The sequence below is a fragment of the Eurytemora carolleeae genome, unplaced genomic scaffold, assembly GCF_000591075.1.
Source record: "Eurytemora carolleeae unplaced genomic scaffold, Eaff_2.0 scaffold740, whole genome shotgun sequence".
Taxonomy (NCBI): domain Eukaryota; kingdom Metazoa; phylum Arthropoda; class Copepoda; order Calanoida; family Temoridae; genus Eurytemora; species Eurytemora carolleeae.
Genome location: NW_019396631.1, coordinates 17,155 through 36,186, shown reverse-complemented (window position 1 = coordinate 36,186; position 19,032 = coordinate 17,155). Strand labels below are relative to the sequence as shown.

Below are 19,032 nucleotides of genomic sequence, written 5' to 3'. Positions count from 1 at the left end.
TAGGAAAGTATAAACCCCTGTATTTAGGAAAGTATAAACCCCTGTATTTAGGAAAGTATGAGTCCCTGTATTTAGGAAAGTATGAGTCCCTTTGTTTAGGAAAGTATGAGTCCTTGGATAACTGATAATACTGATGTATGGGAGGGGGAAAGATGCGCTAAAGATCTACCAGAGAGGAGAATAAAACGTTGGACATTTTCAGGTTGGTGAATTCTTATGTAGTAACTCCCCCCCATACTCACTTCTGGTGAATTCTTATTTATTAACCCCCCCCCTTCTTCCCTTACACTCACTGTTTTGATTTTTCCAGTCCATTTAACACAACGTGGTGGATATTTATTTTAAGCCCATTTTTCCAGCGAACTAACGCTTTAAACGGGTTGAATAGTGCTAGGTATGTCTTGTCTGTTTGTATCAAATTAACGTCAAAAACGGAAAACCGATTTGGCCTAAAATTTTATGACCCAATGTAAATTTTAGGGGCGATCAAAATTGACAAATTTTGCCTGGAAAAAACGTAAAATTTTACGATTTTTGAAAGAAAAATTATAAATTCATAAAAATCCGTGACTTTTTTACTGAAGGAAGACGAAAAAGTGGTGACTTGAAAAGCAACAGTTTAAAGCTAAAATTCAAAAAAGTGTTTACTTTAATAGTTAAAAATTAATAAATAGTTAAATTTTTCTGTCCCATCTTTAACCTAGAAAAACGGGTTATAATCAATAATCAACAATTTTGAATAAAGTACATTTCCCCCAATACATTATACATGTAGATATTATGTCGAAAAATAAATATTTATTACACATACATATATTCCAGTGATCTGTATATAGAATAGTAATGTTTATATTGTCACCTAATAAACATGAATATACACAAAAGAGACAACTCCACCCCCCCCTCCCCCCCCTCCTCCACTCCTCTCCTCCTCCCTCCCTTCTGCAATAAAACATGAATTGAGCCCAGGAATAATAGAATATAATGTAAGCAGAGGTGTGTTGGTAAAGCATACATTATAAAGGCGCTAGCTACGACTTCAGCTTTATGCTGTTTTTTCCTCCATAGCCAATGGCCATATCGCACATTTGCTCTATCACGTTATTTTCTTTATGGACCATTTCGTTTATTTACCATTTGATCTAAAACTATACACGTCCTTTGCTCTATATTTCAAACCTAGCCCCTCTGCCCAAACCTAGCCGTAGTTTTTGGCTTTCTAACTCTGGTCTGTAAGGGCATAGTCTCCCACCAAAAAATAACAAAACGTCCAATATGAATATTATAGTATGTTGTTTAAAAGGGTTGTCCCAAAAATTATATTAAATGATTGCAATTTCAGGCCTGGGGTCTTTGATTAGAATTATTCGTCTTTTTTTTCCTTTTTAGCAGAATAAAAGATGCCTCGCAAAGTTGATTGAATTCCAAAATTTGAGCTGCTGTATTTGTACCATTGCAAAAATTATTTTGTTCCAGATTGAATATATAAAACATGAACAGAAAATTAGCTCTTTCTTAACTAACAAATACCATAGATAAATATGGGGTTAAATTGTTTTTTTGCTTCCCATGTTTTTAAAAGAACTTTGGTGACACTGGAAAAATTATACTTTTAAAAAACTACTTTTTAGAGGTGTGTTCTAAATAAGAAATATATATATATAAATGTCGTGTTTAAATAACCAGGGTGAATGGCGAGGGGGATGATAATGATAATGATGATAATCTTCAAAATTGAAAAAAAAACCTTTGTGGAACGGTTTGAAACGAAACTTAGAGAAAAAAGAAGAAAAAAATTTAAAGAAAATGAGTTTATGTTTCAACAACTTAAAGTTTAGCGAGTAAAAAGTAAAAACTTTCAAAACCTTAAAAAGTTTTCAGTCTTTGTAAGTTTAAAAAGGTAAACCAACATATATTTAAACATATTTGCACAAGAGAAAAAATATAGAAAAAAACTTGATTTAAAGAGTTGAAAAAGTTAATATTTATGAATATCTTATTGGTTCCGTAGAAACCAGTTTTATAGTTGTTGCACAGTATATCTTTTGTAGGAACGGGACAACACGTTTATAAACTTAAGAAAATTGCATTTAAAATTAAATAGTTTATGTTTTTAATCATAACTTTTTTTTTCGATGAGCTTTTGAGAAGAAGTAGAATGTTTAAAATTTCTTAAAGGCACCCATACTCATTCTTATGCGTAAAATACTGGAGGAGCTACGCGGTCACAAAGTTGTACCAGAAGTGTTACATAGAATTTACCTTATATTTCAAGTTTTCATGACAAGTTCTATATATAAAAGAACTGTGTTTCCGATATTGATTTTGTTACTTTTAACTCAGGTTGGGAGTTGTTAAGAGATCCTATTGGACGAGATCATTTCTTAACTTTCCTAGAAAGAGAATATGCAACAGGTAGATGAATACTGTGGTACCCACAAAAGATGAAACTTCAGCTACGAAGTCTACACTGTCCGTTTCCTTAAATTTATGATTGCCTGATTATTTGAAAGGCTATAAAAAGACTATATTTAAGACACACGACTTATTTAGCCTTCGACATGTCATTTTTTTAGAGTTTTAGGTCGTCTTTGCAGTCTTGTCCCTTGTGGGTGACCCTGTACTTTCTGTCTTTATCTATTTTTTTAAAATATGTAAATGAAACTTTTCATTATTCAGTTTTCGTAATCAGTTTCTTTTGTAATGTGAAGTACAAAGTCAGTTGTTTAATATAAAAAGTCATCTGTCCAACGTACAAATTCAGTTTTAAAATATGCAAAATAAGCTATATAATGCACAAAACCAACATTAAAATGCACAAAAAAAGCTTTATAATGTCAGTTGTTAAATGCTTCTTAAATCATGCTAGTTTTGCTTGCAGGAGACTGAAAGTATTTTCCTTGTTTATTTTTTGAGCTAAAAATAAAAGTTTACGATAGGAAGGCTAAAAGTAAAAAAAATAATTTTGTTCAAAATAAAAAAATGGGTCGCTTGAAATAAAATAAACGCATTTAAAACACTATTGTCCAAAATTAAAGTAAGCCTCTTTGGTTACATCGCCATTCTTTCCAGCTTGACCAACCTGTCGGGGGTCATAGATGACCTGTTCCAGGTCAAAAGCCTTCGGAGTAATGACTTTGTAAAAATTCGAGGGGGTTACATCCCCCCTGATTTCACTCAGGGGGGGCAATAGACTGCCAGCCCCCCCCCCTGAAGCCGCCTACGAAATTGTCAAAATAATCATGGCGTTATCTCAAAAAATTAAATATTTATTTTCAGATTTGCAAAATCGTAGAATTGACAAATTTGCTAGAATATTTAACAATATTTGTATTCTTCAGAAAACCTTCTATTTGTGGAATCTGTCTGGAATATGAAAAAAATGGCCGAAAAGGATGTTCCAGAGGAGTGTTTATCTATATGGAACAGGTATATAGTGTTCCAGTGGAGTATTTATCTATATGGAACAGGTATATGGTGTTCCAGAGGAGTGTTTGTCAATATGGAACAGGTATATAGTATTCCAGAGGAGTGTTTATCTATATGGAACAGGTATATAGTGTTTCAGAGGAGTGTTTATCCATATGGAACAGGTATATAGTGTTCCAGAGGAGTGTTTATCCATATGGAACAGGTATATATAGTGTTCCAGAGGAGTTTTTGTCTATATGGAACAGGTATATAGTATTCCAGAGGAGTGTTTATCTATATGGAACAGGTATATAGTACTCCAGAGGAGTGTTTATCTATATGGAACAGGTATATAGTGTTTCAGAGGAATGTTTATCCATGTGGAACAGGTATATAGTATTCCATAGGAGTGTTTCTCTATATGGAACAGGTATAAAGTGTTCTAAAGGAGTGTTTGTCTTTATGGAACAGGTATATAATGTTTCAGAGGAGTGTTTGTCTGTTTGGAACAGGTACATAGTGTTCCAGAGGAGAGTTTGTCTATATGGAACAGATATATAGTGTTCCAAGGGAGTATTTGTCTGTATGGAACAGGTATATAGTGTTCCAGAGGAGTGTTTATCTATATGGAACAGGTATATAGTGTTCCAGAGCAGTAGTTGTCCATACGGAACAGGTTTTTAGTGCTCCAGAGGAGTGTTTTTCTATAAAAAACAGGCTATAGTGTTCCGGAGGAATGTTTGTTTACATGGAACAAGTATATAGTGTTCCATGAGGAGTGTTTATCTATAAGGAACAGGTTTTAAGTGTTGCAGTTGGGTTTTTAGATTTATGGAACAGGTATATGGTGTTCCAGAGGAGTGTTTATCTGTATGGAATATGTTCATAATGTTCCAGAGGAGAGTTTATCTATATGGAACAGGTATATGGTGTTCCAGAGGAGTGTTTATCTGTATGGAATATGTTCATAATGTTCCAGAGGAGAGTTTATCTATATGGAACAGGTATATGGTGTTCCAGAGGAGTGTTTATCCGTATGGAATATGTATATAGTGTTCCAGAGGAGTGTTTATCCGTATGGAATATGTATACAGTGTTCCAGAGGAGAGTTTATCTGTATGGAATGTGTATGTATCTATCTATATATCTATTTAAGGCATGAAACATCATGTATAGTAAGATGTTTTAATTTGAAGCTGATTCTTTTAATATCTATCTATCTATATATCTATCTTATCTAGGTTTATGGGTCAGCAGGCTGAGATCCCGATCAACCTGGATTCTAAATCCTTTAAGATTACTCAGGAGAATATCAAGAACCCTGATAGGTCAGACAATTTATTACAATGTAAACCATTGAACTTTGAAATAATAAGACGACATTTAAACAGTCTAATATATATTTAAAGCAAATAGCTTTACCAGTACCTTAAAATCAACTTATTAAGTGAAATGGGTCTGTGTAGTACTAGTATTGCTGTGTGCCATTTCTTGTTCATTGGACTATTTTTTGAGTCTAACAGTCGTCTTCTCATACCACAGTATTATTGGTCCCACTTCATCTAAAATATTTCTTTGTCATTTTTGTAATCCTTTATCCAAAGAGGATAGAATATATATATATATATTCTATTCTCTTTGCCTTTATCACTTTGATTTTCTAGAAAGTTTAAATTTACAGGGAAATCTCCTTTTCTATTTTTTTCCAAAAGAAATTGAGGGTTTGCCACTCTTTGTCGTAGACGTTGGATATTTCTCTGCTAGTTTGAAATATCAAAGTTTTACACCATTTGGTTACAAAGATAAAGGAATTTAAAAATTTGAGTTTGTGGAAAAGATTCAATTCCTTTGTATTTATCAAAGAATAAAATTGGAAAACGAGATATAAATTCCTGTAAAAATAGTCTTGTTGAATCCAAGTTTTAAAAAAAAGAAAAAAAAGAATTTTTAACCAAAGCAATTTACAGGAACTAAGAAAAAAGTCAGAACTCATTGTTGAAGAAAAAACTTTTTTTCGATCAAAAAGAAACAGCTGAAAATAATGACAAAAATAAATATTAAAAATCTATATTTTTACAGATGGACTTTTGATATTGCTTGTGCCCATCTCTACTACCTTATGACCAGTGATAGCTATTCCAGGTATAAATATTGAAAGGGACTGTTGGACTTAATCTTCAAAAATTGATAATAATAATAAAGTAGAATGAAGTCAGTACTTTTGTGTTGTGAAACTTTGGATCAATCTAATGCAGATCTACGGATTTATCTAATTTCTCTTAGATATCCCGTGTTGGTCATACCCTGCAGGGATAACTTTAATCGAGGAATCAAGTACTAACTCTCCAATTTATAAGTGCCCAAAATAGATTTCGAGATGAAACGTCCAAGATTAACAACACTCCACACAAAAAGTCCGACCTCCTCTGGATAAAAATCAGCCATGTTTAAAACTTAAAGTGAGGGAAAATAATGATTATAATTTCTTGTTTTTCTTTCAGATATGTACGTTCGTCTCACTACAAGGATTTCCTAGAGAATTCTCGTAAGAAGAGCATTAAAGGATTTATTCCAAAACTTTCCAACGCCAAACTTAATATAGTCAATGCCAAAGAACAGTTAAAAGTTGGCCTTTCATCAAATCCATTCCCAATATAGAAACATTCTTGTAAATATCTAGTGAAAAGTGTTGAAGTTGTATCTAATGGAAAGGATACATGAATCTAGTGGAATGGATACATCAATTTAGTGGAAAGGATACATGTTTTTAGTGGAAAGAATACATGAATCTAGTGGAATTGATACATCAATTTAGTGGAAAGGATACATGTTTTTAGTGGAAAGGATACATGAATCTAGTGGAATTGATACATCAATCTAGTGGAAAGGATTCATGTATTTAGTTGAAAGGATACATGAATCTAGTGGAAAGGATACATGTATTTAGAAGAAAGGATACATGTATTTAGTGGAAAGGATACATGAATCTATTGGAAAGGATACATGTATTTAGTGAAAAGGATACATGAATCTAGTAGAAAGGATACATGAATCTAGTGGAAAGGATGAATGCATCTAGTAAGAATACACGAATGAATGAATAGATACATGAATCAAATGAAAAAGGGTGAAATCTAGTGGGAAAGATGCTTAAATCTAGTGATTGAAAGTCTACTTGAAAAAAACGTAAAAATCAGATTTTGATCATACAAAAAGTTAACTCTAAATATGCAAAAATTGCCATTTTTTTATTGCAAAAACCTTTAAGCATTATTTTTTTCTCTAAAGTGTCAAAACTACTGATTAAAACACATCATTGGACATTTTAGTTGATCCGGTTTTAGTTTTAGAGAATTATATTTTAATTTTGTAAACTACTCATGGAACCTCCTTTAACCCAAAAAATATCGACTGATGTGATACACTAATCTTTTTAGTTTTCCCATGCATTTTAAGATTTACAATGTGAAAGATTTTTCACAAATTTGTGAGGAATCAATTTTAAGTATTTTTAATTTTAAGAAACATGTACAAAACGCATTTTTCACTATAATTAAATTTGACCATCGCATCGCATTTTGTGATAAAAAAGTGTTTTCGTTTCTTCTCAAAATATGTCTACATGGGCATAAAAACTTCCGTCTTTCCAAGCTATATCCGAAGGAAAAAAAACCGTTTTACAAAATATTGAAAAATAGCCAAGTTGAAGCTGAAAAACTAAGGAAAACAGCTGATTTTGTAATTTCCCTAATTTTTCCCACTTTCATGCTCCTAGAGCACATGTTTTTGAATATTTTTACTAAACCGTTTGCTGCGTTGAATTATGCTTTGCGGCTCTTTTGATACCCATATCGACATATTTTGCAAAAATTAAAAAATTCACGATTGTCAGTTTTGATGTTATCGAAAAATGCTTTTATTAAATGCTGCTTAAAATTAAAAAACACAGTAGTATTTACTACTTGATTTGTGTTCATGAAAATTCTTCGATCTAAATGCATATATCTATTTTTTGCCATGAAAAGCTAGAATTCATTTATGTAATTTTAGGAGGGACTTCTTAGTTCGAACATTGCCTCTGAAAAAATATAGCCCCCTCCCCCTTTTTAATGAACTTGCCAAATATCTCGGTATTTTTCAAGCGAAAAATACACCAAAGAATGTTTGCATAGAGAAAGGAAACGAAGAGTTAAAAATTATCTCATAATCCCCTCAGAGGTACGCAATTCGGGCCACCTTATAGCCAAGATATACGTTGACACTTTGTATATACAAGTGTACAGTATTTGATACGTTAAGCAAGCATCGTGATGTACACAATCGACCACCCTATTAATTTTGCTACATGGTTGTACGTTATGAGATTTAATTTTAACTCCTCGTTTCCCTTCTTTATGGATGTTTTTATCATACGTTTCAAACTGCGTTAGATAATTGACAAATGCGTAGTTGTACACCTTCACTAATATTTACTATGAATCTCTTTGTACGCTGTACTTCAAGTGTACAGTACAATCCAGATCCACTAAAATGAGACCTCAGAGACACTGTACAGAACTCATACTATCTGTTTCCTCATATTCACGAATCCCTAAACTTAAAACTTGATTCTTTCTTTGCCAAATCATTAAATTAGCCATTAAAAGACTATATATTTGAGAAAGAAGTCTTAATTAATCGTTATTTATTGTGAGTTTTAGGTCGTATTTATAGTCTCATCGTTTGTGGGTAACTCTGTAATTGAATTTGATTGCAAATATCTGTATAACTCAAAGTTAAGTGCCCATATCAAGTTGTATAAAAAGTTATGTACCATGTACAATTGTGAAGAAGAAAAAACAGCTGTAGTGTACAGTGTACACATATGTACACGGCCTAAAGAGAAACAGTCGCAAAATCAAGTGAGCCTCAATGCAATGCCTAATTTACAACGGTACCCTTGAAACCTTGAAACCCTAATCTGATCAAAAATGTGGAAAATAACGTAGTTCTTCTGACTCGAAAATCCACCCATCATTCTTGAATTTAAGAAGTATATAGAGTGAGTAAATAATTGGCGCATCAATATTTTTGCTGGGTTCGTGCTCTTGTTATCCCAAAATTTAACTAAGATATTTGTAGAATCAAATAGAGGATTTGTTAGACTGATATTTCTATGGTTTTATGTATTTAGGGATTTTTATAAGCGGATTTTTAAAAAATGTTAACCAGATTTTTAGATATATCTCATTTAAATATTGAAAGATTTTTGTGAGTAGTTCAGTTGGTTTTTGAAGACATCTTTTTACATATTTGGGGATTTTTATAAGCGGATTTTTCAAAAATGTTAAGCAGGGTTTTAGATATATCTCATTTAGATATTAAAAGATTTTTTTGAGTAATTGGTTTTTGAAGAAACTTTTTATATGTATTGGGATTTTTATAGGCGGATTTTTTTAAAATGTTAAGCAGGTTTTTAGATATATCTCATTTAAATATTAAAAGATTTTTATGAGTAATTGGTTTTTGAAGAAACTTTTTATATGTATACTGCATTGGGATTTTTATAGACGGATTTTTTAAAAAATGTTAAGCAGGTTTTTAGATATATCTCATTTAAATATTGAAAGATGTTTATGAGTAGTTCAGTTGGTTTCTGAAGAAATCTTTACCTAGATATCGATTGACGAGAAATGGGGTTTTCGTTTAATTTTCTAAATGTAAAACAGAAACCTAGCAAAAGTTTTGATATTATTGTGTTAAACATTGCTAACCAAGATTTTTACTCACTCTCTGTTTACACACTTAGCTTATCAGCATGTAGACAAACATGAACTACAAGATAATTTAAACAAAAGTCCCTAGTCCTTCATGTAGATAGTAGTTACTATTCTTTAGGTTTCGGATGCAAATAAAAAAAATTGCTGCAGAAAAAACGTTTTTATACTAATTGAATTAGTTGCTGTGCCCTATTTTTGTGAGCTTTTATATGTGTTAAACTGTACTGAGTATATGGTACATGATATTTGTGCTGTACATGTTATAGGATAATCCCACAGTACAGTTGTAAGTGTGAGTGTACAAAGCCTATAGAAAGTGATGATTAGATTGTACAAGGGATCTCTGTTGAATACATTGAAATCAAATAAAACCGTTTTATCAAGAGAGAGAAAGAGAAAATATCAAAATACAATTGCTAAACCAAAAGTCGTATAAGAATTTTATTTTTCTTATAATTGGACAACAAACGAGTATACAAAATCATTCAAATTTTGCTGGATAAGCTTTGATTTATATCAAACATTTTTTGGAATTTCCAATGTTTGTGTTTCCTTAATGATTAAGAAAAACCTGCAGATACATAGTGAATAAATACTTTGATAAAAAGTTTACTGAGTAAATATCAAGTTCTGTCGCGCAATTGATTACTTTCAAAAGTTTATGAATTGCAAGGATAGAAAGATAAAAAATTAGAGTTTGTGGAGCGAAATCAGTTTCCACCTTTAAACATAATATTTTTATAAAAATTTAATCATTAAGGATAAGATCATTATTAACCGAAACTGATAACACTGTAAACTCCGGTTTATTTCAAGTACCGGTTCGACTTTTCATCAGCTAGCTAGGAAATACAGATACAAATACAAATACAGAATAAATATGGCAAGCCGGGAATGAATGATCTCCTAGTGAAATCTATGTGGATAGACTACTCGTAAAACAGGGAACTTACAACGTGTCGTTTCATTTTATTCTCTTTTTTATTTACAATAATCTGGTTTCTGAGAACAGTTCCTGCCCTGAAGTCCACTGAGAAAGGTTGAAAGAGAACTCCGGAAATCTTGATTTCCACTTCGTCCCAGAGCACTGAGGAAAAAGATATTAAAGTAATTAAGTCTTTTCCACTAACTCTTATTTTCTACTACCCATACCTTTGCAACCCAAGGTAGAAGACCTTACATATTTAAAACTTTGAATTCTGTTAGATAAAAAAATCTAAAAATATGAAAGGTATGCACCATCAGATTGCAAAGATAACGGGATTAGAAAATATAAGTTTTGTGGCAAGGACTCAGTTCCATTACATGATACATTGGGTAGACAATTTACATCTTTTAATCAATCTTGAGGAAAACAAAAAATAGAAAGACTTCGATAACAAACTGGAAGCAGGTTTACTGATATATCGTTTTATTTGTATGCTTGAGCTTTTGCCCACATCCCTTAATCAAAATAAAATATTTTTTTAAGTTAAAGGGACTGTAAAGGAAAAATGAAAGGGGGTATAGGTTGAAAGCTAATCACTTTAGCTCTCGATCGCAACCCATGAAAGTTATATCTGATGTTCCTATCTCGAGAAATTGATTTACAACTTTGTCAAATTTATACGAAAATTAATATATATACAATTTTGTATAAAAGTTGTGGGTTTAAAAAGGTCAAATTCAACAAATATGCAACCAATCTGAAACGATGATATCCCAGAGAAAGCTAGTTGTATCTTACGTTTACTCCAATTCTAATTTTGTATTTGTTATTTCTATTTTTTATTGATTTAATTCATAATATTATTTATACGTCCGTATTGCTTGACCAGAAATTCCACCAATGGCAGTGTAGTAAAGTGGTCTCATGATACAGGCGGAGACACGTGACCAGTATACTGCTCTGCCATTGGTGATAGTTCTGGTCACGTGATTTAAGTTTAAGATTTTCTACATATATGAACTTTCGTATAATTTTAACACAGTTTTCTATCAATTTCTCGAGACAGGAACATCAGATAAAACTTTTATGGTCGCGATCAAGAGCTAAAGTATTAACTTTCAGCCTATACCCCCTTTCATTTTTCCTTTACAGTCCCTTCAAGAAAAGAATATTTTTGTATTTTTTTCTTTTATATTTAAGATATTCTTGCAACCTCTTCTTTTATATTTAAGATATTTGTGTGGCCCATAGCTATCAAAAATAGTTATTCATGCAAATCTATTCATTTAGTAAAAAACCTATATGAAGCATAAAGTCTGACCGCGTCAACCTTGTTGCACCAGCTAGTCCTGTCCATAGAGCTAGGTCCCAGAAAGGTTGACCCGGCTCGGAAATTCAAAAGTACTACGGCTGCCCGTGTATTTATAGTGGAATTTTGTATAAAGAACCACCTGCATTAAGTTTATTTTTTTGTAATTTTGAGACAAATTCCATGATAAATGATGATGTTTGTTCTTGACATTTGATTTTAAACCAGAGATTATGTATTAAGGAATAAGAGTTTGTGGCAAAAACTCAGTTCCTTTACCTTGATAAAAAAAATTAGTCGGATTTACTTGATCTCGTTATGTTTCTTGACATAAATAGATAAATTAAAAAACCCCAATTTTTTTCCGCCTCAATTTTTAAAATATATCTACATAAATAGTCTTATAGATGTCGTTTAAATGGTATCACACCTGTAAACTAAAGGCAGAGCTTCTCCTATCTGAAGATTGTTTTGTCGAACCTTAAATCCTAGTTTACAGAACTCTTCATATTCAACACAACTGATATCATTCTCCGGGTTCTCTCTTCCCCTGGTTCCATCCTTCTTCGGGTTCTCTATTTCCCTGGTTCCATCCTTCTCCGGGTTCTTTCTACCTGTTTCATCCTTCTCAATCTTAGATCTCCTGTTTCTCCTGATCTTAAGCCTTGTTTTATCATACTGCCAGGGGAAGAAATCATTTTCAATTTCTTCCTCATCTTCATAATTGTATTGGAGCAGGGCTTCATCAAGTATCCGTCCCACATCATCTAAACCTGTAAATATGGTATAATTCTAAAGAAGGAGATTCGAAACTAATAATGTTTTGGCGCTAAGGTTATAGGTTAAATCGGTTGTGTTGGTTTAAACCAGTGATTTGGAAAAGATCATAAAATTACACACCTCGTAAAACATGCTAAAAAGTTAGATCACCAAAAATTTGGATTGTTTTCTGTTTTATGTTTACCTCTGAAAGCACTCAAGATTTGATATGAATATGTACATTGTACATAAAGCAGTACATTGTCATCTATAGAGCAGCTAAATTAATAAATATTCTATATCTTGAAAATCTTGTATATAGTCAAATGAATAAAAGTACAAATATATTTTAGACAAGAAAGCGGAGAAGTATGTTCTTAAAATATGAAAATAGATAAGACTCTGTAACTTTGGTCTGAAAGAAATGTACTCTCTAGGAAATGAAATTTTGCCCAGGCCCGTAACCAGGGGGGGGGTGGAAGGGTGCAGGTGCACCCCCCTTTCTTCTGAAAGGGGGGTGCAATGACGAATTTGCCCCCCCCCCCCCCAGTTCCATATATAAAAAAAATTGTTTCTCATAATTTTCTAAAATCTAGTTACCAATAATATAGCTCAAGCAAGAGTTGATTTCCTTCCCAAACCAAATTATAATCTTATTGTGTGTTACTCATTATAATAGCCATTTTTGGGAGTTTCAAAAACATTTTTTTAATTGCCAGGATATTTGTCATTTTAGTCAAAGTAGAAGGTTTTTTTGAGTACTCAAAAATTCACTAAGAATGTCTTAATGTCAATAAATAAACTCTTTTAAACAAAATATTAGAAATTTTTATTTTTTATTCATCTTCATAACATCATGATGAGTCCGAGGGACAAGAAGCATTGATTTTAAATACTGATTTTTTTCCTTAAGCTAAAGTACCATTCATTTATTTTTTATGTGTCCGGGCTGTCCCAATAAACATGGGAATTCAGTGACAAATTCGATATCGTCTTTTCAAATAATTCTTTAGTGATACCTACTGAGAAAGCTGTAATCTGTAAGAGTTTCGTCTGCTATATTCACATTTTGTTTGTTTATGTTTTGACTGAATACGGTTGTACTTAGTAAAACAAGAAAATTACAGTATACAAACAGTGTGAACTTGTCCGTCTTCACTGTTCATCTTGCGGATACATTACTGACAGCCATTTACCGTTTTCATAAATTAAACTCTAGCAGAAATAATAATATTTTGGCTTTTGAAATTAGGTATTACAATGCTAATTCATAACAAAGACGATATCGAATTCGTCACTGAATTCCCATGTTTTTTGTGACACCCTGTATATTGTATATGTAAACTGAAAAGTTTCAGACACTAAAATGTAACCCATAAAGCTTAAATACACTTGTTAAAAAGGTTAGTCTTTATAGCGTACATTGACAATGTAATAAAGAAAACCGTAAACCACCGTAATAACAAACCAAGCATTGCTTTAAAAAAAAAAAAAAAAAAATGTATCATGGTTACGGGCCTGATTTTGCCTAGTTATAAATCTGTCGGTATTTTCTATATTTTTTATTTTTTATTGCACACCAATTATTCGACGGAAAATGTTCGAGCGGCCGGATGATTTTTCACCACTGAGACAAGGGATCAATTTTATTGATGTATAATTGTTATTCAATTATATTAGTGAAAATTTTTTTTAATAATTTAAAAAATTTTTTTTAAAAATTGTTCAGCACCAAAGGGAAAATAAATAATTACATTTATTAAAATCGTGCGTTTATCCTTCTCAATAATTGGCATTTTTATTAAATTATATTTGTAAATAAAATAATTATATAAAATTTATGTAAACCACATGTTTAATAATTCTTTTAAATATGAGTTTTCAACTTAATTATTCGGTACATGAAGTTTCTGAGTTACCCAGGGATTTAGTTAATGCAAACCTCTCATTATGTTATGCAAATCTTGAAATACAAGGAGAAATACAGGAAATATCATTTCAAAACAATGATGCAATAATATTTGAAACAAATATGAAGATATTTCTCCTTATCACTTAAAGAAGTTTAAGTTAACGGATTTTTGAGAATGGTTGCCTTTGATAATGGTCTTGAGGTAATGACCCTTACACTTCACAGTCCAAAAAAACCCCAATTTATTTTGGAAAATGAATTTGCCACAAACCCAAATTTTCCAATCCCTATAGTTTTAAAACCTAATGTTGTAAACCTTTGATATTTCAAACTTAGACTATTTGATCCAACAGAATATATAATATGAAATATCAAAGGTCTACGATATCGGGTTACAAAGATAAAGGGTTGAGAAAAGATAGTGACAAAGACTTAATTCCTGTGTGATTAAGTTGGTAGGAGAAATGTTTAACCAAACGCAGTGCTGCTGCTGTGACCGAGTTTTGTTGATATTTTTCCGGAAAAAGCGGTTTCATGTAAACAATGATATGGGGGTTCGATCCTGGTATATTTCTGCATTTTATCTACGGGACCCTAAACCATGATAAGGCCATTCTAACCATTGTATTATTCTTCTTTTCAATTTTTAGTAAAAAAAGGAACCAAACACTCTTCCCCAATTTAATTTTATAATCCCTATATGTTTGCAACTATTTCATTCTTTGAATTCTGTTGAACTTTCGGAACTTAAAACATCAAAGATCTATCAAATTGCAAAGTTGTAAGGATTAGAAAATTCGAATTTGTGGCAAGATTTCAGTTCCTTTAAATTAACTCGCCTGAATGAAGTAAACTCCGTTTCGTCTTGAAGTTTCTATATTGTTCTCCTGTACTGTAGTAGGCTGCTATAGAGAGAAATGAAGCCATCATAACAATAGCAACTATGATCCCAGTGTAGGTTATCACAAGGCTGGCATTTTGAACCTCGACGAATCTACCGGTAGAGACATCTAGTGGAGAGTTTTGGACTTGAACTTCGTCCTGGTTGACCGGAGTAGCGTGTACTGAAGAGTAAATGCAAACAAACACCATGAGAAGCTTTGAACCCTGCAATATACAATATTTTTTTCTGAATAGATTAAAGTTGTTTAAGTGTTTGCCCTCAGAAAAATTTAAAAATAGTTTTGAATATTAAGATTATGGCCGATCAAAGCTATATACTAATAAATCGGACTTAGCAAGCCAGTTGGATCCTCCCTCTCAGTCGAGAAAAAAATACGAAACTGCCGAAATTCTTTGTCATTTTTTTCTGATCAGTGTTTAAGAATTTAAATAATAATAGGCTAACATACTTTGAACTTTAGATTGTCCACTATTATGTATTATATAGTAGATGTAGTATATGTATTAGATAGTAGATGTATGAAAATATAATTTAAATTACAGATTCCAATTTTAAGGATCCTTATGCATAAATTTCAACTCAATGATGGTTATTTTATCATTAACTCAAATCTGCTGGACCCGCCTTAACTTTCCCTTTAAAATATGTGCTCCATAGATGCACCACACTTTATCTCTCGTCATATTCCACCCCCTGCAAATTATCTAATTGTTCAAAGTTCAATTTAAAATGACCCCCCCTGGGCCCCTTCCCCCATCTACAACCTTAATCATCATCTTAATAATAATTTCTCTCTCCTGTGTTTGTTTTGTGATAATAAACAAAATAAGAAATTAATGAAACTGCCACAACAAACAGTTTAAAATAATAACCCAAAAAAGTTCACGGATTTTTTAAATTTCACAAAAATTAAAAACTCTTGAATAACACTTTTTGTAATTCTAAGCATCCTCAAATCTTCCCTGGGGTCATGCCGTAGCAAATATCGTGTAAGCTTGATATTCTTAAACCTGCAGTACGTGGTACATTATTAACAATTTATACACAATGACATTATTTATCGAAACTTTGTTCCAATGGAATGCGTAGCATTATTAGATTAAATCATGTAATTACTTAAAATTACACTGTAAACATATGTGGAGATAGATTAACTACGTTATATCTATTTTCGCTAATCTTATATGTACATTAATTTTAACTGTGAGGTAAATACGTAACATGATTGTCTTAATCATGTGATACAGACAACGACTTAGGAATTGTAATTACATAAATTCACGTTTACTTGTAACATAAGATATTTATATAAAGTTAGTTTATAGAGTAACTCCGTACTGATTACTGCGAGAGAGTAATCCTGAAACCCGGCCTGTGTTGATATAACCAGGTTGATTCGTCCCCATCATTTGGGATTGATATATATTGTTTGTTGATAGCTACACTTGTTCCCTGTGTGGCATTTAGAGCTTGGATTAATAGCTTACTGGATAGCTACACTTGTATCCCTGTGTGGCATTTAGAGCCTGGATTAATAGCTTATTGGATAGCTATGCTTATGCCCCTGTGTGGCATTTAGAGCCAGATGGGTTGTGTCCTGTTTGATAATAGCTTGTTGGATAGCTACGCTTGTGTCTTTGTGTGGAATTTAGAGCCATGTTGGTTGTGTTTTGGTTGGCTTTGATAGCGCACAGGTTGGACTTGGATAGATACGTTTCGAGAACTTGTTAAGGAGTAGGGCTTTACTACAATGCAAGGTCCCACACAAAATTGGTCTAGCCGTTTGGACGTTTATTGGATACAAACAGACAAGCAAAGTATATAGATAGATAGATTGGATCAAACATTAAGAAATTTTTCCTGAATTCCCAAGTTGTCAGAACCTAACCCAAGATGCATTTCAAAACCAAGAATTCGTTTCATCCTTATTTTTGCATTGTTTGCGTGGGAAAGTAAGAACCGTGGATAATTTAAACCTTGCCAGCGGAGTATATAATTTCAAGGATTGATGCAGAACTAGATTATCCTTGTGCTAATAAATAGACCCGGAGAAGATGGATTTAAAACCACAGGATTTCTCTCACTTGAATACCTAGAACTAAGCCTGGTATCCTGTATACTAGATAAACTAGGAGACTGAACTGTACGCATTACATCAACTTGAAGACAGGAAAATATCAACTTGGGAGAATCTTATAATTAGAAACTTTAAATAAGATAAGTAGAATACGAAGAGAGGAAGATGTGGCTAAACATCAGAAAGAGATTGAAAAAGATTGACAGGATAGAGGTGAAGAAAAAGTGGGCAAAAAACGGATATGGGAATCGGAAAATTGAAAAATAAGACAAAATATTTAGTATGGAAAATAGTTAAGATAATGGAGGACATAATAACAATAAATTAGTTATAAGAAAAAGATTGAGAGAATGGAGACACTAATACGACTGATTTATGGAAGAAAGTATAGGAATAAGATCTAGCGAATGGAGAAATGCGTAAGACTAATTAATTGAAGAAAGTATATGAAAAGGATTCAGAGAATGGAGACAATAATACGACTGATTTATGGAGGAAAGTATAGGAATAAGATCTAGAGAATGGAGAAATTAAGACTAATTAATTGAAGAAAGTATAAGAAAAAGATTCAGAGAATGGAGACAATTATACGACTGATTTATGGAGGAAAGTATAGGAATAAGATCTAGAGAGTGAAGAAATGCGTTAGGACTAATTAATTGAAGAAAGTATAGGAATAAGATTCAGAGAATGAAGAAACGAGTAAGATTAAAGAATTGAGTAAAGTATAAAAATAAGATTCATAAATGGATAAATAAGTAAGACTAATTAATTGAAGAAAGTATAAGAATAAGATTCATAAATGGATAAATAAGTAAGAATAATTAAATGAAGAAAGTATAAAAATAAGATTTAAAGATTGGAGAAACGAATAAGACTAATAAATTAAAGAAAGTATAAGAATAAGATTCAGATAATGGAGACACTAGTACAACTTATTTACTTGAAAAGTATAGGAATAAAATTAAGTGAATGGAGAAAGTTCAGGGAGTGGATTGAAGCATTAGGCTATATAAGATTGAGGGAGTGGAGGGCAGTATAAATCTGAGGGAGTGGAGTTGTGTAAAAGATTAAGGGAGCGGAAGGGGGTATAAACATTAGGGAGTGGAGGGGAGTTTGAGGGAGTAGAGGGAAGTATAAGAACTAGGGAGCGGAGGGGAGTACAAACATGAGGGAGTTGAGGGGAGTATAAGAATTAGGGAGTAGAGGGGAGTACAAACATGAGCGAGCGGAGGGTTAATATAGAGGAAAGAATATATTCAGGAAATGGAGGGGTTGTACAAATTGTGGAAACGTAGGGAAAGATAAGACTGTAAAACCTGGAAAAAACTATAGACACAAGGATTTTTAGGCAGAATATAGCATTGTTGGGAATAGAGAGAAGGAAATCTAGGGCAGGATTAAGAATCATAAGAACTGACGAGACGGATAGATAAGAGACTATAATAAGGAGAAAGGGCAGAATAAGGCATTAAAATAAGTGAAGGAAAGGATAAGACTAAGAAACTGAGGGAGGAATGAGGAAATATATTGGAAAGGGGGGGGGGAAGAATAGAACTGAGGTAACGGGGGCAGGATATGGATTAAAATTGGATAAAGGGAAGGATAAGGCTTGGAAAACTAAGGTTAGGATTAGGAATTATAGAAAATGGATGGAGGAGAAGAAAATTAATTCAAGGAATAAAATAAGGGAATAGAAAATTTTATTAAGCATTTGCATTGTAAAATTATAAATATGAAAATGTTTTTTTTTAGTATGGTTTCGCCTTAAAATTTAACTCGTCTTTTACTTTTAGGTTATCATCAACAAATATTAAAACTTACCATACTGAGGAATATTTCGGGCCTGTTTTAAACTTGAAAATTGGACAGCTTAGCAGAATAATTCCGATAACATCATTTCTTCTTCTTTATCTGTATTATATTGAGAATATATATGTTTCCCGTTGAAAGATTCAGAACCGACTGCTGGT

At 32.3% G+C, this 19,032-nt stretch overlaps 2 protein-coding genes across 2 annotated transcripts in view; one reads left to right on the top strand and one right to left on the bottom strand.

The window, feature by feature from the left end:
- The window catches only part of LOC111706597 (regulator of G-protein signaling 7), a 31,829-nt gene extending 22,294 nt beyond the window's left edge, over positions 1–9,535 (top strand). Inside the window, exons 13-18 of the mRNA XM_023479510.1 lie at positions 100–202; positions 2,344–2,415; positions 3,342–3,429; positions 4,653–4,739; positions 5,491–5,553; positions 5,913–9,535. Coding sequence (XP_023335278.1) covers positions 100–202; positions 2,344–2,415; positions 3,342–3,429; positions 4,653–4,739; positions 5,491–5,553; positions 5,913–6,069 — 570 coding nt within the window. The 3' untranslated portion in view covers positions 6,070–9,535. The remainder of the gene's footprint in view (positions 1–99; positions 203–2,343; positions 2,416–3,341; positions 3,430–4,652; positions 4,740–5,490; positions 5,554–5,912) is intronic.
- A 587-nt stretch (positions 9,536–10,122) lies between these two features.
- Positions 10,123–19,032, bottom strand: LOC111706590 (uncharacterized). The gene is made up of 4 exons (XM_023479502.1): positions 18,884–19,032; positions 14,918–15,185; positions 11,838–12,180; positions 10,123–10,257 (listed from the first exon to the last, which is right to left on the bottom strand). The coding sequence occupies exons 1-4, from the start codon at positions 18,884–18,886 to the stop codon at positions 10,152–10,154; spliced, it is 720 nt and encodes a 239-aa protein (XP_023335270.1). The 5' UTR covers positions 18,887–19,032; the 3' UTR covers positions 10,123–10,151.